At 38.1% G+C, this 24,837-nt stretch overlaps 1 protein-coding gene across 2 annotated transcripts in view; it reads right to left on the bottom strand.

Annotated features, from left to right (window-relative positions):
* Nucleotides 1-7,325: 7,325 nt before the first annotated feature.
* Nucleotides 7,326-24,837, bottom strand: part of RARS (arginyl-tRNA synthetase) — a 25,107-nt gene continuing 7,595 nt past the window's right edge. The window contains exons 5-16 of one of the 2 annotated variants that reach the window (XR_001145254.1): nucleotides 24,150-24,250; nucleotides 23,605-23,726; nucleotides 22,254-22,374; nucleotides 20,277-20,406; nucleotides 18,815-18,919; nucleotides 16,550-16,728; nucleotides 15,962-16,071; nucleotides 14,678-14,783; nucleotides 9,886-10,058; nucleotides 9,502-9,749; nucleotides 8,115-8,773; nucleotides 7,326-7,835 (exon numbers count right to left, since the gene is read on the bottom strand). Coding sequence is in view for 1 of the 2 variants with exons in the window: in XM_004679194.2 (XP_004679251.1) it covers nucleotides 8,664-8,773; nucleotides 9,502-9,749; nucleotides 9,886-10,058; nucleotides 14,678-14,783; nucleotides 15,962-16,071; nucleotides 16,550-16,728; nucleotides 18,815-18,919; nucleotides 20,277-20,406; nucleotides 22,254-22,374; nucleotides 23,605-23,726; nucleotides 24,150-24,250 (1,505 nt within the window). In the remaining variant the exon portion in view is untranslated. Of the gene's footprint in view, nucleotides 7,836-8,114; nucleotides 8,774-9,501; nucleotides 9,750-9,885; nucleotides 10,059-14,677; nucleotides 14,784-15,961; nucleotides 16,072-16,549; nucleotides 16,729-18,814; nucleotides 18,920-20,276; nucleotides 20,407-22,253; nucleotides 22,375-23,604; nucleotides 23,727-24,149; nucleotides 24,251-24,837 lie in introns of those variants that run through there. The other variant, XM_004679194.2, reaches the window with a different exon arrangement.

Raw genomic sequence — 24,837 nt, 5'->3', positions numbered from 1 at the left:
GAGCCGCCGCTGTCACCTCCATTCGCCAGTTGGCTAGTGAGAGGTACAGGCCGGAATGTGGACCTCAAAGAAGGGCTGGCTCCCGGGCCGCCGCCGCCATCGCCGCCTCCTTTACTCCCGCCGCTGCCGCCGCCTCGACCCCCGCCCCAGCCGCCGCCCCAGCCACCGCCCCCTCGGCCTCCAGATCCGCCCCCTCTTGAGCTCGACTTCATCGTGTGCCCGGAGAACCCTGGTGCTGGGAGTGGTTGTCGGGGTTACCGGTAGTTGGGGGCAGTTGTCAAGGGTGTCGCTGGTGGCTGCTGTCCGTAGCTCTGGCACGGGACGTAGGGTGGCGGCCGTGGTGGCTAGCTGGGTTTAGCGGTGGCGGGCTGCGGAGACGAGGTAGGCGGCGACTGGAACCAGTTCTACCTCAGTCTCCGCATCCCCGGAGCCGCCCTTTGACGCAGGGACTGGCGTGATTACATCACACCCGCTAGAGCGACCCTAAAGCCCCGGAAGCCCCCCCTTTCCAGCCCGTGTGCAGAAGATGCCTGCTCCCTAAGACCCATCCCCTTTGCCTCCTCTTCTGCTTTTTCACAGACCTGGCACTTCTGGGTCTCAGGGAAGGGGCATCTCCTTCTCAGGAAATGGGGAGACAAGTATGGGCTTCAATCATGCCGTGCTACTTGCTTGCTGTGCGGTTTAAAGAACCACCTGACCCTCTCTGAGGATCTGGACAAATTTTTTGACCTATCTGGGTCTCATCATCCTATTTGTAAAAAAGAATCTACAACACAGGTTTGGTTAAAAGCACCACATAAGCTTACCATCGTGCATGCTGCATTGTCAATAAGCATTAGCTTTTTTGTTCCTTAGATATTTCTTTTTGTCTATTGATTATAGTTTACATATAAAAAGATACACCAAATGTTTTTGTAGAATTTTAGAATTCTGTTAGAATTTTAGCCTCTGAAGAATGGTTTGGATCCTCTTATACAACTTTGGTTGGAATGCAAATTGGTGCAGATAGTCTTAACAAAACACTTAGTGTGCATATACTTCAATTTAATTATTCATGTTGAAAATTATCCGGAAGGGATGATGCCCCTAATAAAGGATGGTAATTAGAACTACAGGAGGAAGTGTGAAATAGCAGTAGTGGAGATGATCATTGTTGTCATGGAAGCAATGATGGAGATGAGAAAAAGTTGAGTAATATTAGATATTTAGAGGATTGAATTCACAGAACTTTGACAGATTGAATAGGAAGCCAGAAAGAGGAAAATTCTAAGCCAGGGACTGCCAATGTGTAGCGCTTCCCCTGCTGTGGATAATAGTCTGTCATCTATAGCCCTGGTTGCTCTCTACTTAGCTCTGCTCTCTTTCATTAACTGTGCTAAATTCCACATGGTCTGGGAATATGAGGCAGCAAGGAAATGCTGATTTTTCAAGTCTGAATGGCAACACAGAGTCATGAGCCCTAAGTCTTGTAATACACTACAGCAAAGCCAAAATCTTATGTCTATCTTTGAACTGTGGCTCAAAAACTTACTCTTTAAAAAGCCTGCAATTTGGCCCTCCCTGGTGGCGCAGCGGGTTAAAGCACTGCACTGAGAAACTAAAGCCACTTCCGCATGAGTTCCATCCCCGCCTGCCCTGAAGGTGACCACATGGCGTGACAGACCTCTCCTGACCCGCCCGCTGCTCCCCTCAGCAGTGTACTTCATAGATCTGCCTGTTCTGCTTCCTGCTCTGTCTCTGGTGAATCCTCTCACTCTCCGCATCTCTGGCCTGTACCCCAGTTCTGTATGAATACATAAATAAATCTTTTTAAAAAAAGCCTGCAATTTAAATAAGGCAGCACCAAGGACAGCAAAACAGGTCTCAACTGCAAAGCCTGCGCCAGTTGTCAGCACCACGGACAGCAACACCAACTGGGGCCACTCTAGCTACCAGAGGGGCTCACCAAGATTGTAAGCAATGGACGCATCTCCCTCTTCCTCTTCCCTTCCCCCACTAGTGGAATCTAGGTTAGGGCAAGCGTTAAGTAATGAATACTGAATGTGCACAGAGAAACTCTCATTCTATCCTAGACCAGGACTCTTCCTCTCCAATTCATGGACTGTGAATCAGGTCTGATTTTCCCTGAGGGTCTGTATACCTCCTTAGTGGGTCCAAGGAGTCTATGTGATGGAATGTGAACACGGGGTCAGAGAATGTTATGTACAGTTCCTGAGGAACATAGTTAGAATAAAACTCTCCTTAGGGGTTTCTGCTCTCATAAATTGAGGTCCTAGGGAATCGTGGGCAGAACATTAACAGTGCCTGTTTCACTTGGAATACATCTTATATATAATCAGAACTTTAACTTAGAAAATATGCATGTGCTCATAAAGCTAATATATCAAGAAAGTCATACTATAAGTTCACCCGCAATACAGGTGTTCAATTTAACTGTCATCAGTGAGCATTAGTATTTTTCACTCTGGTATTAGTATCATGGAAGCCTACATCTCATTTGAATAGCTTCTTTCCTCTTTGTTTATTAAGGGTGCTAAAGTCCAATCTCCTACAAAGAACCCTCTCCACTATGCCTCCAGAGTACTGAAGAGATCTGAATCTGTCAAACTTTTACTTAAAATAGCTCAGACAATTCTGTTCTCTACTCCAGGCAAAAGCCTTAGAGGTCATACCTAGAGACACATTCTGACCTAGCTTAGCACTTTGTTGTGCTAAGGTTGTCTTTAACCTTTCACAATACATTTTCCAGGCCTTGTTCTTACCCTCTGCTTTAAATGGACTGAATTTTTCTACTGCAGTATATAAGCCGCTCATTTTAGAATGGATGCTCTCAAGGGTGCCATGCATTCCCAAGTGATAAGATTAAATGGAATCTACTGGGAGGGATAACTAATGATTACAAACTCTAAATCTAATGAGTAACATCTTCATGAGTTTTGAGTCGTACTCTGGGAGTAATTACTGTGACTAGCAACAGGAGTGACCTCTCACCTCTGCCCATATCCTTGATTCTGGTGGTTCACATTATTCATTAGACTTCATACCAAGGCTTGGGGAAGCCACAACCACACTCTAGCAGTGATGACTTCTCCAAATATCTTTTCTCCCCGCCGCAGCCCCCCCACCTGCCCCCCGGCTGCAGCTGCCTATCAGTTTCATCACATCACCAAAGTCATTTTCAAAAATGGGATAGGGGTTCCACAGCCATCCTCCCTCAAGGCAGGCAAGCCTAAGGTGATTTTTCTCAGGACTCTTACTATTGCCTGATTGCTAGTGTACTCTAGGGACTGATACAACTATGATTTCAAATCTTGCTTCTGACTAGAGTTATCTTTTCCCCATCAGTGATTTGATGTCTTGCACACCTTTTCTGTCTCTTGGATTTGATTCCAACCTGGCTTGTCCATTTGTTACAGCTTGTCTGGACAACTTGTGAATATCTATCAGTCAGTAAGACTTTGTCTACTTGAGCATGTTCCACCCATCCTGTGCATATGACCTCAGAATGCCAAGAGGGCAGGAACTCATGCCAAGGCATTGCCATCATGAGGGAGGTGTGAAAAAATTTTTCCACTAAAATTATATTCAGGAGCCACTGATCACAATGAAATGTCTTATTCCCACAGGTTCTTTGGCAATGAGTCCAATGTACTGAAGATGTTTTCTAAAGGGATAAACTGGAATTATGAGCCACACATTTTTCTCTGATAAAAAAAATCTATCTTTGTTTAAAATTGACTTCTTATTCTGCAAGGTAAGTCGTTTAGTGATGTCCAACCTCATTAGTTAACAGAATACATTGGTCCTATCCATAGATCAAATGTGTATGTGGCATTTTGCTTTGTTTTTCTCATACACTACTCCAACTAATTGTGTAAGGAGTAATTAGCCATGATTTAGATAAAATCATCTAGAAGGTTGTGAAACCACACCCCTATTCTCACTAGTACTTAAACATTTACCCAGAAAGAGGCTTCTCCAGCCTATTTTCTAGGCCTTATTTCACTTTCAATGGTGACTCCACAGAGGTTTGCATCTCTGGCCCCATTTGGTCAAGATAAGCTGGACCTACAATGCAGTAACATCTCACTAGCTAACAAATCTCAATGGATAGACACAACTGTTTAATTTTTTTGCTTACATTTCATATCCATTGAAGGTCCATGGGAGGGAAGTTTGGTCCACAAAGTCAGTGAAAAACTCAGGCACCAGCATCTTGTGACTGTAACATGAGAAACAAGAGAGCTTCCATTGTTACAACTGGGGGAGAGAGCACATGGAGAGCTCACATGCTTTCTGTTTTGGTGCAGGCTTTGATACAGACAGATATTTCTAGGTGCAACTCATTGATCACAACTAGTTACATTCCTGTGTAACCGACAGGCAGCTGGGAAATGTGGGTGAGAAATAGCTGCATTGCACAGTAACGTTTGTATAATGCCAAGTTAGCACCCCTGAATCAGTGTATGCAACACAAACATCAAAGGTGAAGTCTGCTGTTATATTAAATACATTAATTAAAGCAAAATAGAATGCCTTTTACATTACTAAAACCCAGACCTTAATCAATTCTCAATTACATATTTAATAGCTTGTTAAGTAACAGAAAAAGAGAAGTGGTCTATTCTAGTCTCTGGGCAAAAGTCTAGCTAAAGTCCCTTAATTAGAATCTGATTAACATTTGACCATTACTTCCACTTCAACTCTGAGCTGACACTCTCATCCTCTTTCTCCCAGTACAATCAGTAACTGGTGCTCAGTAAATACACAAAGACTTTGATGGCACACCACATTGTTTCTCAACGCATTCACTGACGGATATCTAGCTGTTTCCATTACTTTGCTATTATAAATCATGCTGCAATGAACATGGGGTTGCAGAAATTTTTTTTGAGATCCTGATTTTTCAGGTATATATCTGGAAGTAGAGTTGGCTGGATCATATAGTTGTTTCTAATGAATCTTTATTCCATTTCCACTAATGGCTGTACCAATTTATAGTCCTACCAATAGTAAATGAGTTCTGCCTTCATGCTTTTGTTGGCTATTGAGTTGTATGAGTTTTTATATATTTTGGATATTAACCCCTTACCAGATGGGTGCTTTGTAAATATTTTCTCCCTTTTCACAGACTGCCTTTTTTTGTCACTGTGCATAACCATTTGTTTGATGTAATTCCATTAAATTTTGCTCTTCTTAACATGTGGTTTTCATATCTAAAAAATCATTGCCAAGACCAATGTAAAGGAGATTTCTGCCCCGCCCCCCCCTTTTTTAAGGTTTATGACCTGAGATCCTGCATTTAAGCTTTAATTCATTTTGAGTTAATTTTGTAAGTTGTATAAGAGTAGTGCAGTTTCACTCCAGTAGGTATTCAGCAGTTTCATTCTTTTGAATATTATTAGTTTTTCAAAAAGCATTTAAGAGACATTCTTCTTGAGTAGTCTTGCTTCCCTTGTCAAAGATAAAAATCATTCTCTGTTAAAAATATAGTTCTTCAGTGTAACCTTTCATTTTACAATCCTACCTCACATTTTATCTTAATTGAATTATTTTGCCCTGGTGAAAAATTCAAGTTCCCAAAACATGTTATTGTAAGAAACAGTGGTTTTAATATTTTCTTTAGGCTTTTAAGGAAGACTGATCCCTTTTAGACTATCTGCTTTGTCTTCAGAGGCTAAAACTCAGGCCCTCACTTCTCAGATCCCTTAAGTCTATTCGGTTCTGTGCACTGAAAAGAGCTGCTGGAGGTCTATGAGGTATGGAAACAGGTAACCATGGAAACAGGCAATGCCTGCTAGATCAGGCAAAAACTGGTCTTAAGAAAAAGACCAGTTGGAATGGTCTGGAAGAAAAAGGAAGGAATCTGAAAATGGGCTGGAAGAAAAAGGAAGGAATCTGAAAAGTAAACTAGGAGACAGAGGAGAGGAAGAAAGTGCAGAAGGGAAAACATACACTTCAAGGCAAACACATGGCTTGTAGTCTGGCCTGTGAATTGCTAGGTGTGTCTTCTTTGTAATAATGAGGTAATTGTAGGATTATCGAACCTTATAATAGGTGCTCAGTAATGAGGAGTCTTATCAAAGCTACTAAGTCAGAACAAGTACAGAGAAGCTTATGATGTTGGCAGTGTGTTTACTGCTTGATGTTGCTACATCTTGATTTAACTATGCTTACAGCCTCTTAAGTGATAAATTTACCAGAGAAAGAATTTGCTCCTTCCCCAATCCCTGCACTTACTTCAATCTCTTAAGAAATTGATGCCACAGCCTTTTTGTGATTTTGCAATTAACCAGGCAAACGCAGCAACAGGCAACTGCACTTCAGCCCAAAGGAGCTGAAAGGTTCATTTTTCCGAGGAGGAGGGTAAAGATTCTTGACAAGGATAAACACTTCACTTGACCGTTTCTTGCTTTAGTAAGAGTTCACAAATACTCTGAATTGTCAGGCATGATGAAGTATTCCTCTGAGACTGGTTTCTAAAATATTCCCAGGGAAAGAAAAATTCCTATTTGTTTGTGGTATTGAGCCATCTGTTTCTCTTTTCATAACCCTAATAGTAATCCTGGGGTATAGATATTATTTCTGTTGAACAGATGGAGAAATTGAGAGGAAGTAACTTTTCCAAGTCATACAATTGTAATGAACATTTGTTGAAGGTCTACAAAGAATAATCACTATTATTATTACTACTGGTAGTAGTAGTGACTATTTTTTAGAACTCTGCATTTATCCTCTCCAGCTACACACAAAGAAATTAACATGTCCAGGGTCACACAACTAATAACTAATGTGACCACATCCAACCTCACAAATTCTGCCCTAAACTGCAGTGCTCCCTAGCCCTGTCATGGCATTACTCTGCTTGGGCTGCCATAACAAATTACTACAGACTGGAAAGTTTGAACAACAGAATTGCTTTCAGTTTTCAGGCTGTAAAGTTGGAGATCTACATGCCAGCATGGTTGGTTTTTGCTGAGACATCCTTGGCTCAGCACCTTTTTGTTAGTTCTCACATGGCCTTTCTTTCCTGGGGGCCTAGGTAAGTGTGGAAGGAAGGGGTGAGGGAGACATTTCTCCAGTGTCTCTTCCTCTGATACGGTCAGCAATCCTAAAAATAAGCAGCTCTTTTGCCTGCCTGTGACTATGCACGTGTTTCTTCTCACAAACCTGTCCATTTCAGGGGCAGCTCTTTCCACCACTTGTATCTGTGCAAGTGTCCCTTCCTTTCCCTTTTCTTTTATAAATAAACTTGCCCTTTTGGATATATATATATATATAAAAGTCATTAATCCTATCAGATTATGGCCTCATTCTTATGACCTCATTTAACTTTAATTACCTCTTTAAAAGCCGTTTCCAAATTCAGTCACACTGAGGGCTAGGGCATCAACTTATAAAGTTGGAGAGGCGAGAGGTGCACAGTAACACTGTTCTATGACACTGTTCTCCCAGTTGGCAGGCAACATGGATGAAGGCCAGGAGAGACTAGATAGCTCTTTTAGAGTCAAACAGCAGGGAAATAAGTGGTTGGACTGGATAAAAACCCAGAGCATATACTTCTCTTGTATTTTAACACAGTTAAATAATTTTAGGCTGATTGATTTTCCCAGCACTAACCTTGCAGTGTCAATCCTGTCAAACTAGATATCCAGGGTTGGATAAGGTACTATGAACAGAATTTTGTACACTGCCCCTGGGACTGCAGGTACTCTCTAGAGCCATTTGGTAATGTGAGCTGAATCCTTTAATATTCAACTTCTTAGTGTTTACTAGGAGATTGGTCACAGGTGTGTGCAAAGATTTAGCTCCATGAACCATCACCGTAGTATCACCTGAAAAAGCATAAATTAAGAAATAAGCTTCAGGTTGCAACAATGAGGGAGCAGTGACATGATGTGGGGGTTGAACTGACATACCTACTAGTCTATGTGTAATGGCAGGTAGGTGCCCTTGAAGCATGATAAAATTTACTGCACTTGTTTTTCCAGGTATTATGTTAAGCTTCTTTACATGAGTTCTAATTTCAGCTTTGATTTGTGTTGGCAGATTACATTAACCACTGATCCAACCATCTTGAACCAACCACCCTCCCCTCCACCCCAAAAATTTACCTTTTGTGATGTAGAACTCCAGATAATAGCATGCCAAGCCCCGGAGATGAAACTTGACTGATATCAGCAAATCATGACAATCCCATTCTTATCTGTTTTCCACTTTCCCTTGAAATTACAATTGGCATATGACCAATAAGAATCAATCTATAGCTTCAAGAAAGTTCTAGTCTCTTAAATTTTCTTGTCCGCTTTTCCCTTCACTGTTGTCTTTTGCTGAAATGGGAAAAGCTTAACTTTGGGAATTAGACACACACGGATATGAATCTCGATTTTGTTCCTGAGCAATCCAGGGCAGGTTTCTCTTTCCAAGGAGCTTCAGTTTTGTCAAACAAAGACAAGTATCTACAACAGAACAATGGACTAAAAACTCTAAATGAGACAGTGAAGTACTTTTTTCTCTTCAGAAGTCTAGTAATTAGCGATAAAGAATCACATATTACTTGGCTAGCTGAGAAACTTCTTTTACTTGTTTTTATATCCACATGATTGTAAAAAAGCAAACAGTGCTAATGGCTACTTTGGTAAAAACAATGTTCAAACCTAAGATTACATTCTTTGGACAGGTTTTATTCCCAGGATATCGAACCCCTTGGCCATGACAGCAGCTACTGCTTCACACAACAGCATTCGCCACATGTTCACCTTCAACACTTTTCCTAAGAAGACAGAATAAGAAAATATTAATTTTTCTTTTTGAAACCATTATTAATGAATACATATTACTTCTGGATTTTACTAAGAGTAGTTTAACTCATAGATGTTTTTAGGCTTTAACTAGAATCACCTTCACCTTAACAATAGAGAAAAAGAAATAAAGACATTTTTGTTCAAGAACTTGTCTCCTAACTGATAATCAGGACAGGAGATAAAAAGCTTGCAATGATTAGAATTTTAAATTTTATATTCCTTTTGAAAATGCAGGTTTCTTTTTGAGGCCTCAAGCGCAGAAATAACTATAAACTTTAATGCCATACGATTAATACCAGTAATAATTCAAAACAGTGGTGAATTTTTCATAAATAAAGTTTCAGTTCTCAAAAATTCCAACTTGCCTTGGAACTGACAGATTCAGTCTACATTATTAACTCTGTAAAAAAATAAAGCCCAGAGCAAAATAACCACATTTTCCAAGGTAAGTTTACATTATCAAGATCCCTTAAAGAGACTCATTCTTGAACCCACAGTACCATTTTGTGGGAAATGTTTTATTCACAGTGGTCCTTCAACTGTTTTCTTTGGAGTCCTATAGGGTGCAGCATGTGCCTGAGAGTGGGAAAATAGATTCAGTAGGAAGAAGAGTGTGAGTGAGTGAGTGTGTGTGTCTGTCTCTCAGGGGGCAAGTTTCCATAAACAAGACAACCGTGAACACAGGAGACATACTCACCAGTTTGTCGATCTTTCTCCACACAATAGCAGCTATCGTAGAATTCTGTGAAAGTAGTTGCCAGCTCATAGATGTAATCACAGAGTGTATGGAGAAGTAAGTCATCTAAAATCTTTTGCAGAATCTCAGGGAACCGTAAGATGCACCGGCCTAACTTCCATTCCTTCTCATGGTCCAAAATGATCTTGGTTTCTCGAGCAGCTTTCTTAAGCATCTCTTCATCAATATTGGCTAGACGAGTAATAGATCTGAAAAATCAGATAACCGTCATTCCCTTATGTTAAGCACAGTCATTCTTCTCCACTCAAATGCATGTAATAAGAAGTGACAAACACAGACATTATCATTTGATTCAAAACAAAACAATGCTGTACCCACAATCACCTGATTCTAGTGAAGGCATACAACAAGTAAGCAGCTGTGTTTCCTCTGTCATCCAGCATTTTGTCAAAAGAGAAGATATAGTCATTCAATCGGTTATGGGAAAGATCAGCATATTTGATACAGCCATAAGCAACGGATGTCTGAGCAGCCTTCAATTCTTCTGCAGTTAAGACCTTTGGGGGGAAAAAAAAGCAATACATCACATCATTCAGACACTGCCTCTACCCTGGTGTCTCACAGGCAGAAGATGAGAAATTTGTCAGTTATACACATAAAGAACGTATTTATGTCAAACATGATTTGTAAAAAGCAAGTGCAACTTGAATATTTTTCTCCAATGTATTCATAAGGTATGAAACTGAAAACACCCATTACTAGTTTATTTAATTCCATATGATTCTGGAATTTTGATTCTGAGGCAGCTTATAGGAAATAAGAGTAATACACCTAAAAAATTTAATTTGGGTCAAGTAATTAAGTGAAATCAAAACAGGATGTCAAGGTTAGAGAGAACAACTTAGGCACTGCTTTGCTAATAACTGGTCATACATTCTGAAGCACTATTAAGGTCACAAGTAACTACAATAAAGGTTCCCACTGTAGCTATAGTAGTGTATAGTAAACTAACTCTTGCAGTTTGTTAAAAGCTGAATTCATTATAATAAGCAACTGAAGACAAGCAAAGTTTGAGGGGCAAGGACTCTTGGGAGAAGGAGATGAGTTCTATACATATCTGGCATTTTCCCTAAGGATATTTTCCAAATCACACTGAGGTAGGCTAGCAGGAAATAACCCAAGTAGAAAATGGTCTGAATGGAACAGAAGCTTGGGGCTGCCAAAGAGGCAGGAACAAAGCCCCAAAAAAGAGCAAACAACAGTGTGAAAAAGTGACCACAAACCTTTTATATTGTCATACTGCTGGCACATAAGGCAAGCTCCTAAAAATCTAGCATGAAAGAGCAAGTGGGCAGTTAAAAGGCCAAGCAAAGATCTCTGCAGATTTGTGTGTGATGCAGGGAAGTCCTAGCAGCAGCAAACAGGAGAGCAATATATAGTGAACATTCCCAAGAACCAGAAGAGCCACTTTTCAGGAGTAAGGGCCTCACTCTAGGAGTCAAGGTAACATTGAAACACTTTGGTCCTACCACGAAAGACCAAGACTGATAGGATCAAGGCAATCCGCTGTAATGCTGGAAAAAAACTTAACGGTTCTTTGGAGGAAGATGGCTTCAACCAGAAACTGTAATTTAAAAAAAATAGCTTTTGAATTTTTTTATGCATACAGGAACTAGGGTGTAGGCCAGTCGTATGGGGGATAAGAAGATTCACCAGAGACAGAGTGGAGAGCAAAGTAGGTAGATCTACTGAAATATACTGCTGAGGGAAGCAGTGGGTGAGACAGGAAAGGTCTGCTGTGCCATCTGAGGACTAGCACCCTGGCAAGGATCAAAGTAGCTTTGATAGCTCTGAAAAAAAATTTTTTTTAAAGATTTATTTTTATTTATTTGTGCATACAGAACTGGGGTACAGGCCAGAGGCTCAGGGGATGCGAGAGGCTTCATCACAGACAGAGTAGGGAGCAGAACAGGAAGATCTACAAAGTACACTGCTGAGGGGAGCAGCGGGCAGGTCAGGAGAGGTCTGCCACACCATGTGGTCACCTCCGGAGCAGGCGGCAATCGAACTCATGCGAAGTGGCTTTAAATTCTCAGAGCTGTGCTTTAACCTGTTGCGCCACCAGGGAGGGCCGATAGCTCTGAAATTTTAAACTCCGCCACCAGGGGGGAAGGGAAGGGTTAAAAACTATATTTTATTCACAACATCCACCCTAAAAAGTAATGTGGACTACTAAAAAGCCAAAGGAAATGACTAAAACTCAAGGGTTTGGGGTCTCCTGGTGGCACCAGGGGTTAAAGCACAGTACTAAGAAGCTATCTACAACCACTGCAGCACAAGTTCTATCCCCAGCCGGGGAGATGATGCACATGACGCAGCAGACCTCTCCTGTCTTGCTGCTCCCCTCAGCAGTGTATTTCAGTAGATTTGCCTATTCTGCTCCCCACTGTCTCTAGAGAATCCTCTCACTCTCCATCTCTGGCCTACACCCCAGCTCTTGTATGTATATCTTCAAAAAAAAAAAAAAAAATCAAGGACTTGGGGAAGTGAGAAACAAGATAACAGAAACAAAAAAGACAGTAACAATTTAAGGTCTGGCATTGTTTAAACTGAAAAGTTATTTAAAAGTATTAATTACAAAGGGAAACATAACTTTATAGCAAGAAAAAAACATAGCAGTATTACCTTAACAAAGATCAAACTTAATATTAAGAATCATAAGGGATATCAACATTATAATGTGCTTCCTGAAATAATGAAATGAGAACTCTACACTTATTCTTGCTAAGATTGCATAATTCTATTAAAAAAAAATTACATGTCCTCTTAAAAAGTGTGACAAAAGTCACAGGAAGAGCAAGGAGCTGCTCAAATTAAAAAAGACTAAGGCAACATGACAATTCATGGCTACCCGTGAAATGGATCCTGAACTAGATAAAAGACTTGTGAGATAAATGGTAAAATCTGAATCACATCTGCAGATCAGAGTGTTGTATCTAGGCTGATTTTCTCTAGACTCTGAATGAAGTGATACTATAACAGGACCTGGTTTCACTATGTTGTTCTGCATAGAGTCAGTTTCCAAGAGCCTACTGCCAGTACTAAGTAAGGACGTACAATATAAAATATTACTTAATATGAATATCCTTTGTACAATTTTGCAGGCCTAAAATTATTTGAAAATGAAAAATTAATTTGGTAGATAAAGTTTAAACATTTAGAGGAAAAAAACTGGATGAAAAGATGCAAAATTTTAGCAGACATACAGAAAACAGAATAGCAAAATATTGTATTTGAAGTAGAAAACAGTCAAAGTGAAACATAAAGAAAATGTGAAAAAAATGTGAGTGGCACTAAGGACAGAGTCAAAAGTCTTAACAATATATATATACTTAGTCACATCTAAAAAGATATGACTAAGAATTCTCCTAACCTGATGAAACTCCCAAGCAAGTAAGTCCAAAAAAACAACCTCCTGCCAAAGCCTCAAACCACACATAGGCATTACTTTTTATTAGTGTGTCTTGACACTTCATAGTCAAAGTACTGAAAATAAAACCTAAGGAAAATATTTTAAAAGATCCACTACCTTCAAAGGAGCAGCAATGGGACAAGTGATACACAAAAGAAACAGAAAATTAAAAGATAGTAGAATGCCATCTTTAAAATGCTGACAGAGAACAGCCACCAAGTGTTTTAGATTTCTGTATCTAAGAAAAATATTGTTCAAAAGTGGAGGTAAAGAAAGATGTTTTCAGACAGACAAATGCTCACAGAACTCATTACCAGCAGGTGCGCATTATAAAGAATAAAAACTACAAGGACATCTTCACACTGAAGAAAAATAATTCTAGATGGAAGCAAACACTGCAGGAAAGGGTAATTATGTGGATAAACATAAACGAACAGTGATGACTTAACACAAAAATGGGCAAAGGTTCAACAAATTCTTCATACGAGATATGTAAATTACCAATAAGCACAAGAAAATCCTAATTCATTGAGAAGCGCAAATGTAAATCACACGAGATGCCATAAGCCACTGGCCAGAAAGGCCAAAAATAAGACAAAAATCAAGTGTTGGTGTATATATGGGAGTTTATTTAATTCTCTCCTTGGTAGTTTTTAATAAAGTAAAACACAAGTCAAACCTAAAACCCACCAATGCAATTCTCAGATCAAGTGATAATGAAGGAAGTGTGGTCTAGTCACCAACACAATACTATTCAGCAATCTAAAAGAAATAAATTACTACTGATTTACCTGGAAAAGACACCTAATTTCGTTTGTATGAGGTTCTAGAATAAACACAGGTGAGCTGTGGTAACAGGAAACTCTCTTGGAGGGGAGGAAGTTTTAGAGCTAAAATTTGATTTCGGTAGTGTTACCAAGTGTATGTATGTGAAACTCCATCAAGCTTTAAATTGTACTGTGTACAAATTAACTTAAAAAATGCTTTTGGGATTGTGAATGATGTGTCTGAAACAGAGTTTTTCCTCAAAGGACTTATTTTGTCCTACTCCACTTTTCCTACTATAAGCTGACTCTTTGGTTTATAATAGTTAATGGTCATTCCAAAATATCACTGGACTCACTAAAATAAAAATTTAAGACCTATGAATCTTAATCTTTGACCTCTATTGTCCACCACTTAAAAATATTTTTGTGTTTTTTCTTCATTTTGACACAGTTTTCCCAAATGTCACACAGATCCAACCCTTTGAAAGGGTGATATGAAAATCTACCATGGTGCTTGCTCTGATGGCTCTCAGCAGCCTTAGATGGTCGGTGTGGACTGCTATGATTATTCTACAAATGCTCCCGCAGGAGGTCAGCAGGTGGAGCTCCAGGGAAGCTGGAGATGCCCAGCCCCTTAGTCTGCAATTTTCTCCCATCACTGTTTCAAAGTAGTGACAGGTGAAATGCAAATAAGCAACAAAGATATTATGTGCCACATTAACAAAGGGGGAGAGCGGGGAGGTGAGAAACCATGGTATTTGGAACAGGCAAGAAACAAAGTTTCAAAATTATTACTCAGTAATTCATAAAACCCTATTGTGCAATAAAATCTGAGCAAACCTGCCCTTATAATCTTCACCAATTCTCTCAACAGTAACAAAAATGAAGTATGGCAGCGTAATGTTGGTGCACAATACTCTAATAAGCCTTGGATTACCTTATCTCTTTCTTTTTCCTTCAATTTCTCCATTGATCGCTTTAGTCCTTCTTCCAAAAGGTCTATGAGGCGCACTGTTTCACCAGAACGCGTTTTAAACTTTTTCCTAAAAAAAAAAAAAATTAATTCCCAATGAAATAGATTTTGAAACAGTTCTGTCAACCTATAAATCCTGAAAATGAAGGTTTGATAGTGCCTTTATTCCAGCTGGCAACCAGGCAGGATGTCAAGAGAAATAAATATTTATTTTTAAGTATCTTTTATCTCTAGCCCTCAACTCAAAGCATTTGGTTGTCATTTTTAATATAGCCACTAAAAGGCAAAAAAGATGCTTTATTTGTTCTTTTTCCTGAATACAGTTTGGCTTTTTACGCCTTTCTACAAAAATTATTTTTTAAAAGATTTATTTATTTATGCATACAAGAACTAGGGTACAGGCCAGAGTGCAGGGAGAGGATTCACCAAGACAAAATGGGGAGTGAAACAAGCAGATTGAAATACACTGCTGAGGGGAGCAGCATGGTAAATAATTTAAATGCTAAAATAAGGACGCGTATCAGGCAAATTTTATAATTTTGCCCAATTATGGAAATGATAGTCAAAAAAAATCAACAGTTTTAGAAAGTATAACACTCAATACTCAACGTATTGGTTTTAAAGCACTTTCTAAGGACCATGATCACTATAAACCTCAGTGTGTTTTGATTCCAAAAAAGTATAGTTTGACACAGGAGTTGCATGTATAATTAAAACTGCAGGGTCTTTGTTTCCTATATTATCTACATCTAAGATAATGCCATTAGCTACTTAACCTACCTTTGATATACATACTTAGGGCTTTTGTACACTAGCTGGTCAAGCATCTTGTGTTACTTCATGGGATTTTTATAAGTATTACCATCTTTGTGTGATGATATTATCTAGACCAACTCACATATCTAAGGTGCCACTTTAAGAAACATGCTGATAAAATACCTACTACATGTCCTAAGATTCTATGGAATATAATACTAAAAAAATTTGTGCCTTTGAATTGATGAATACGGGAAACCTCTTTAACTGTTAAGCCTACAATCTGGTTTTCATTTAACTTTGTATAAGTCTCACTACATTATCTGGCAGGACACAGGTACAGAATGGCTCCATTGGATTAGCCATTACAACAGACCAAAGAAAATGACACACTTTCTTAAGTCTAATATGGTATCCAATGAAACAGTCTTTTCCAAAGAAATTTGGGGATCAGGTATGTACTAATACCACCTTTGGATTTGCCAGACTTACTTGTCTTCCCCCAGCACCACACCAAATCCAGCATGAGAAATTCGAGTTATGTTAGGGTCATACCAACCAATCATTTGAGCAGCACCAAATATTGTCTGGAAATGCACAGCCTAGAAAGAAAAACAGAAAGTTACTTGCTAAACTTTTAAATCATAAAATAGTAACTTACAGGCTATGTTATTAGGGATAAGAATCTGTTAACTTCACATAACTCACAAATCTTGTAAGGCAAGCATAATCATGAAAGTTCTTTCATTCTCTCTATATAAGAAAGGGCAGGACTGTGAATATACTTTGTTTCAAAGGTTTTTAAAGCAACTTAAGGGCAATTTATGTGCAACAATTTCATTTAAACTTTAGGTCTCACAATCACCTTCTCAGATTAGCAACTGTCATTGAAGTTCAGAGAATTGACCTTTTACAGTTTACAGAGACAAACTGGAAAGTGGGGAATAGCCAAGTTTGGTCAAATCCAAATCTTGTATATTAAATTCCAGGCTTTGAGTAAAATTTAGTCTTATGATACTCTGACATGACATGGACTCCAGTGAAACACATGTAAGAATATATACAGTTGTACAAACTCACCTGACCACTGTCTACCACATAGATAATCATATCTGCTTTCTCTTCAAATAGTCTTTGTTTAATGGCTGCCAGGTCAGATGTGTCATAGGTATAACCTCCATCTGATTTTACTATGGTTAATGGTACAGAACATCCTGGGACAAACACAATCTTTCTGCCATCATCCACTTGCACATATCCTAGGGAAAAAGAAATTTCTATTAACATTAATACGAATGTCACAAGAACCCTGAAGAAACATAAATGATTAACCATTCTAGGATATTTGAGAGCTAGAAAGCATGATTTTTTTTTTTTTCTCACCATGACCCGATGTGACCCTTGGAAAATAGTTATGGTTGAGGTTGTCTGGGTGCCCTGGGTATTATGAGGATACAATCAGCAGTTTTCTGGGCTCACACTACACTTGGATCCCATACTCTGCAAAGAGCCTGACTGGAGCCCACCTGTTCAGCAGTCCCAGCATGTGGCAATCAAATCCACACTTTGTTTTCAAGCTGGAACCACCTCTGGGAAAAAGATGCAATTCCTAACACTGCCTCATAAAATGTACTGAAAAGAAATTACAAGTGTGATAGGACACTGGAAAAAACATGGCGGGATTTAGCATTTTGAATGAGAAGTGAGAAAAAAAACATGTTCGTATATTAAAAATTATGTAAAAAAGCAAAATTCTTGGATGCAAACATGGGTAGCAAAGAACATAACAGTTATGAGCACTACCATGTGCCATTACTATGCTCAGTCTAAAATTGAACTTCATAATAACTCTGCAATAAGTATAATTGTTATTATTTTTACAGATGAGGAAACTGAAGCTCAGTTTCCTTGGTAAGGAAAAGGCAGCTTAAAATAGTGGCTACAATTTTTAAAGCTAGACTGCCTATGTTTCATTTGTTTCTCAGCTATGTGACCCTCGGAAATTTAAAACTTCTCTGTGTATGTACTGTCATTAAAAAGTCCTTAAATTTTTTGTCTAAAAAGGGTGGTTCCTTGCTTTTTTTTTTGGATTACACTCATTGATTTTCAGATGTTGAACCATCTTTGTGTCCCTGGTATAAGACCCAGTTGGTTGTGGTGAATTATTCTTTTAATGCATTGTTGGATTCTGTTGGCTAAGATTTTATTGAAGATTTTTGCATCAGAGTTCATTAGGGAGATTGGTCTGAAGTTTTCTTTTTTGGGGTTGTCTTTGTTAAGTTTTGGTATCAGCATGATGTTGGCTTCGTAGAAAATATCTGGCAGTTTTCCTTCTTTTGATTTCTGCTGTATCTGTTGTGAGTTCACCTCTTTCATTTATGATTCTGTTTATCTGTGCTTTCTGTTTTCTCTTTGTGAACCTGGCTGGCTCCCTGATTTTAATGGTGATTGACAGCATTTCCTCTTGAAGGAATCAGGCTTTCTTGGAGCTATGACTTACTTGCAGATCTAAGTAGGAGATGTACAACATGATCCTGAAATACTGTGTACAGAGTAAATAAAGGATCAAAGACTAGGGGGTAAAGGAAACAAACCCAAAAACAGAGAACTAATTTGAGGATGCTACATTATCAAATATGGGACAACTGAGCATTAAAAAAAATAAAGGTAACTGATTTAAAAAGCTTAAAATATATTAAACCCCTTTACAATAATGCTGAAAACAACACATTTGTCATATCTGGAAAATGCTAACTTACTCTGAAAACAGAAAAGAATTAATCATTTACACTTCTTATCAAGATGAATTGTATCTTAAAATGTAACCAAAATCATTCTGATAAAGGCTTCACATAATTCTAGGGAAAAAGGAGACAGGAAATGAAAGACTACTACCATTTTCCAACCTATCAGGAAGTACTGAATCTGCTATCACAACCAATGGCTGGTAAAACCATAGGGAAAAATCTACTGGGGAAATGTGTATAGACATTAGGCTGATAATATCTTAGTCTACAAATGTATCTGAGCACCACAAAATGTACATTACAATTTGTCTTTATTTTTCTAAGTAAATAATAAAAAGATCAAAAGACAAAAACAAAAAAAAAAAACAAAAACCCACAACACAACACACCCTATAAGCCAGTAGTTTATTAAGTCTCCCTAGATAATAGGAATTATGTTAGATTTTGCCATATGAAATATTCTGTAGGACAGATGGCCTGGTTCCTTCAATAAAAAAGTTTTAAAAGGGGTTGGAGGAAAGGAATCTATGTATAATTTTAAATATGTACTAGCAGAGGTCTCCCTGGTGGTACAGGGTTTGTTAGGTAAAGTGTTTACCTTTATCTTCAAATTCTTTTACAACATCATTCATCCGATCTTGATAGAAGGATTCCCCCCTCTCTATTAAAGAGATATCCAAAGCCTCGTAGATTTTATTAAACTCTAGGGACAAAAGGTCACAAAAGAAAATGTATAAGAATTTAAACAAATAGGAAATATGCACCTTACATTAAATTTATTAAATAACTCAAACACTGAGAAGGAAAAGCAATTACATTTAAAAAGTATAAGAATATTGGCCCATCCCTGGTGGCGCAGCGGGTTAAAGCACTGCACTGTGAAGCTAAAGCCACTTCTGTTTGAGTTCGATTCCCGCCTGCCCCAGAGGAGACCACATGGCGCGGCAGACCTCTCCTGATATGCCCACTGCTCCCCTCAGCAGTGTACTTCGTCGATCTGCCTGTTCTGCTCCCCACTCTGTCTCTGGTGAAGCCTCTCACTGCCCCTGAGCCTCTGGCCTGTACCCCAGTTCTGTATGTACAAATAAAATAAAAATCTTAAAAAAAAAAAAAAAAGTATAAGAATATTATATACATATTGCCATTTTGAAACATTTGAATTGTATCAAAAACTTTTTTCTAAAAGTAACATGTACTTATGAAGTACCTTTAAAAAAATTATTTTTAAAATATTTAGCTGAGGCGAAAATTGTCCTAATTGGAGATCAAATATATTTTCTGAAAAGCCTATTTTGTACTATTTATTCACCTATCTGGCCATGCATCAGTGACATAACATTACCCACTCCAGCATTATAAAACACTTTACTATATAGTGCTGCAAATCAGCCACTATTAGTTTTTTCAAAGACCTACTGCCTATATTACCCCTTGATTTTTCGTAAAATTACTTTGTCAAGTTTGAAAACTTGATTATTGTCTTAAAACTAAAGAAGAATTTGAAAAACTAGGGGATTTTGCTTAATCCTCTAGTCAAAAATTCCATTATATTCTTTTGTGTTATTTCTCTTCATTTTGGTCCTAAACTTTTTTGGATAAATTGATCCCTAAATGCCTTATAGAGTTGGCTGCTGTGAATCCAATTATTTCCTATTTTACTTCTATTAACTTTTGTTGACTTGAGAAGTTTAAATTTTGGATCTGTTTGCCATAGTAATCTTTCTTACTATAAAATAATGCAAGCTTCACTTCATAAGGTCAATAGGTTCTTTGAAACTGACTTTAAAGAAAATGATGTATAATATCCTGGTCTTCAAATACCATTGTGTATACATTGTGTACACAATGTTAATGAGAAAAAAGAAAACAATCTCAGCTTGTATTAGACAATATGCGAACAGAGGCTCTGCAGTAGTTTCAATTTCAAAAATATTTAAGAAAAATATCTATGTGCTTGTCTTTGAAAATTTGACATGTCATTCAAAATCATCTGTGAGTGAAAACTCAAAAAAACTATATAGAACAGTATTTCTGTGTATGAACAAAGCACCCAAAATCACCTTGGCGGGAGACATCACAAATAAGTTTCCAAGCTTTTATGATATCTGGATTTTTACTCTGGAGCAGAACCACACACTGGTACGCTCGCTTCTTAAATTCCTCCTCAGTATCAAACCTCTTCTTGGACTCCTGTGTTTGAAAAAACATAAAGCTTAAGAAAAAGACTCAACCTTGTATTTTTAAATAAAAAATCTGTTGCAAAACCAAAAACAAAAATTAAACAAAACAAAAAAGAATCCTCAAGAGCAAGGAAGAAAAATTTAGACTGTAACAAAAGAAGTGTGCTATACAATAATCAAGTATATTGTTACAAGGGAGTGTGCCAAAGAGCTGTAGTATTTCTTTTCAAATATTTTTTTCTAAATATACAAAATTATTGCGCGCTACTCCCTCACTTTTTCCATTTATAACAGACCACTTCACAACTAATGCTTTTGTTTTCAGGAGAAATAAAGAATGGCTAATAGGTGGCACTGAATTTCTTGGGTTCCATTTTCTATTCTGGATGTATCAGATTAATAATTTTTTTAGTTACCCAAAATAAAACTGCTTTCCTTGTTTTAATTCTGTTTGAAAGCAATACATGCTAATTATAAAGACAAAATAAAATATTGTTACTCCACTTGAAAATAACCAGTGACAACATCTTAGTATATAAATCTTTCTTTACATATTTAGGTGTTTTAACAAAAACTGGAAATATAAAACTTTTATCCTGGTTCTTAAATTTAGACATGTCTTATAAATAGTTTCTTACATTAATAAGTCTTCCTCATTTTATTAACCTGAAATTACAACAGATTATAATTTTTTTTAACCTTCTATCAATATACATTTAGCTTCTTTTCAACCTTTTCATTAGAAAATAATTTCCAGGGGATTCCCTGATGGCCTAAGGGTTAAGGCTCAGTGCTATCATCATAATTGTCCACTACAACTGCCTGCCAAGGAGCTGACCCACATGGCACAGCAGACCTCTACAGTTTCACCTACTGCTTCCCTCGGCACTGTATTTCAGTAGTCTGCCTGTTCTGTTCCCCACTGTCTCTGGTGAATGCTTTGATCCCCCTGCACCTCTGGCCCTGACCTCTTGCTGCAGTGGCTGTAGATAGCTTCATAATGCTGCGCTTTAACCTTTAACCCCTTGTGCCACCAGGGAGGGCCCCTATGTAGTTCTCATTTTGTCATTTCTTATTTCATCCAGTATTTATTTATTTTTATATTTTAAAAGGACAGGCTTATTGGGGAAGAGAGGCACCTGCATAGTCACAGGGGGTCATAATTTAAAAAATAATTCTAAAAAATTGTATGGGTAAGCAAAGAAGTCAAAGAAGGTTGATCACAACTTATAATCATGCATTATGGTAAATTTGTTTTTTAAGAATAATTCTTAAACACATAATTTTTTTTTAAAAAATGCCCTTTTTTTTCTTTTTCTTTAAAAGATTTATTTATTTACGCATACAGAACTGGAGTACATGCCAGAGGTGCAGGGGTGGTGAGAGGCTTCACCAAAGACAGAGTGGGGCAAAACAGTTAGATGGATGATGAAGTACACTGCTAAGGGGAGCAGCGGGTAGGTAAAGAGAGGTCTGCCACCATGTGGATCACCTCTGGAACCAGGGATCAAACTCACACTAAAGCAGCTAAGCTGGCTTGCAGTGCTGCATCTTAACCCATTGTGCCACCAGGGAGGGCCCATAACTTATTATTTTAAAAATACATAAAAAGATTTAAATACTAGTATGTATTCTGATGAACAAATTCCCAAATTCCCTTAACAATGAATGGACAATGTGGTAGAATTCAAACTCTAACATATAACAATAAATAACAAAAGACATGTTAAGGGATGAAAGTTTAGCAATTTCTATGTAACCCCACAGTAGCTTCAAGTACCATTTTGAGCTCCCTAATAACAATGAATAATTGTAATGAATGGTATAAACACACAAATAAAATAAGTAGTATCCAACCTTATAAAAGGCCTGAAGATCCCCAATAGGAGGCGAAACTGTTAAGTAATCTGGAAACTTATCCTGCAGGTGAGCGATGAGCATGCCAAACTGAGTGCCCCAGTCTCCGATGTGGTTCAATCTAAAACCAATCAAAGAACACATGATCATGGAAAAAGTGTTAAACATTTAAGTTTGAGTCATTATATCCAACTAGGAATTACTAACATTAAATGCCAGTACTTTACATCTAGTACTACTTGGTTATTTCCTCAACTGGTTTGTAATCTCCACTGAGAGGAAAAGGCGATAACTATTACATTAGCATGTTATAATCAATGAAAAAGTGCACATAGCTGGCATATAGGATTTGTTTAATGAATAAAATTCCTATAATGAACTATGACCTTTGATTGTGCAGTTAACTGGAACAATGGCAGCTGAATCAATGTCGGTCAACCACTTCATAAAAATTTAACTCAACTAATTACCTTAGTGTCAAGATCAGTGGCTTCCAAATGACAGTGGATAAATTTTTCAAAATATATCTTTCTAATGACTGTCATCTCTGCTTTTATCTAATATCAAACTACCAGATCATCTCTTAACTGGATTGATTATTGAAACAGTATTCTAGCTTACTACAGAGCTCCCCACTCTGTCTAGGTTTTTGCCAGAAACCAGAGTAATCTTTTTTTTAAAAAAAGATTCATTTATTTATGCTTACAGAACTGGGGTACAGGCTAGAGGTGCAGGGGCAGTGAGAGGATTCACCAGAGACAGAGTGGGGAGCAGAACAGGCAGATTGACGAAGTACACTGCTGAGAGGAGCAGCGGGTGGGTCCAAAAGAGGTCTGCCATGCCATGTGGGTCAGCTCCCTGGACGGGGATGGAACTCATGCTGCAGTGGCTTCGGAGATCTTCATAATGCAGTGCTTTAACCTGCTGCGCCACCTGGGAGAGCCCCCAGAGTAATTTTTAATTAGAGCAACTGCTCTACTAATTATGACTTTCCAACAACTTCCTATTACACTGAGAATAAAATTCTAACTTCTTACCTGACCTAAAAAACCCAGCATAAGCTATCTCTTGTCTATCTCTCTCCCTACTAGAATGTAAGTTCCCAGTATGCAGGAGGCATTCAAGAAATATCTGAGGAATGAATGGGGGAGGTTTCTCCTTGGCTCCATCTCCTGAGAGTCTCAAAGATATTATTTCTTTGGACATAATTTACTTAAAAAAAAAAAAAAAAAGACTGCTGGGTGATTATGAAGCAGAACTACAATTACAAATCACTGCTATGGCCAAAGATTCTTTGTCAAGTGAGTTTTCATGTCCTATAGAAGTCTTATGCAAAAGAAAGAGTACATACCTTAGCACATCATATCCTGCAAATTCAAAGAGGCGGCACATGCTCTCTCCTATGATAGTTGACCTAAGATGGCCCACATGCATTTCTTTAGCTATGTTTGGAGAGGAAAAGTCAACTACAACCTAAGATAGACAATAAGAAGAGAGTTTTTAAAAAGAGTAATTAACATGTAATTCTATACCATGGTCATTAATAACATTTAATCATAAACTTAGATTTAGACATTGCTTGGACTGTAGGTCAACTACCAACCCACTTGTTTTCTGACCAACCTACTTGTCCATTATTAACTGAAAAGAGAACAAAGTTTGTTTGTATAAATAATCTATCCTCTACTTCATAGACATTATTAGCTGGCTACCTGAAATGACTTGTAGAATGAAGAGAAAATTTATATAAAAGCTAGAGAGAAAGGCTGCCTCATGTTCATATTCCAAATACCAATGATTAAGTCTTAATAAAAAGGGAAAGCCATTACCAGTTATAGCACTTTCCATCCAGTTCTACTAAGGTACTAATTCATCAATTGAGGATTGTGTATATACCTTTTTATTCTCTCCAAGAGAAGGGAGCTGAACACCATTCAACAAGAGATTGGTCAATTGTTTTGATACAAAGTCCTTTTTTAAGTGGATATTAATGAAACCTAATGAAAGTGAAAAGAAAATAAAATCAGATCCAATCCTGACTGACTCCCAAAGACCCCGTATTTCACTTATGCTGGCTCCAGAGTGCTACTTATATGGTCCTGACAAACATTTTGGATTCCTACTGAACACAGGGCCTTCACTTGAGCCCTGTCAGCTCCTGTTTCAGAATCTACATCAAACTTTTACCACTCTCCTAAAGGGTTCCCACTAATTAATTTAGGGCCCCACCACATTCAGCTAATGAGGTACACGTCTTAAGAGAAAACAGATGACATTTGAACAGAAGACCTATCTGCCATTATGTATCCACCTTCTGCTACCAAAAAACTGAATCACAGGGAAAAAAAAAAAAATCATCCAGGCAGCATGGTCTAGAGGCAAATCTCGGTTTCCTAACTAACAATCACTACCTTTTTCAATATACAAGTTTTTTTTTTTTAAAAGATTTATTTATTTGTGCATACAGAACAGGGGTACAGGCCAGAGGCTTAGGGGCGGCAGGAGGTTTCACCAGAGACAGAGTGGGGAGCAGAACAGGCAGATCGATGAAGTACACTGCTGAGGGGAGCAGTGGGCGGGTCAG

The sequence above is a fragment of the Condylura cristata genome, unplaced genomic scaffold (genome assembly GCF_000260355.1).
Source record: "Condylura cristata isolate star-nosed mole 26May11 unplaced genomic scaffold, ConCri1.0 scaffold00008, whole genome shotgun sequence".
Classification (NCBI taxonomy): Eukaryota; Metazoa; Chordata; class Mammalia; order Eulipotyphla; family Talpidae; genus Condylura; species Condylura cristata.
This window is presented reverse-complemented; position numbering and strand designations above follow the sequence as displayed.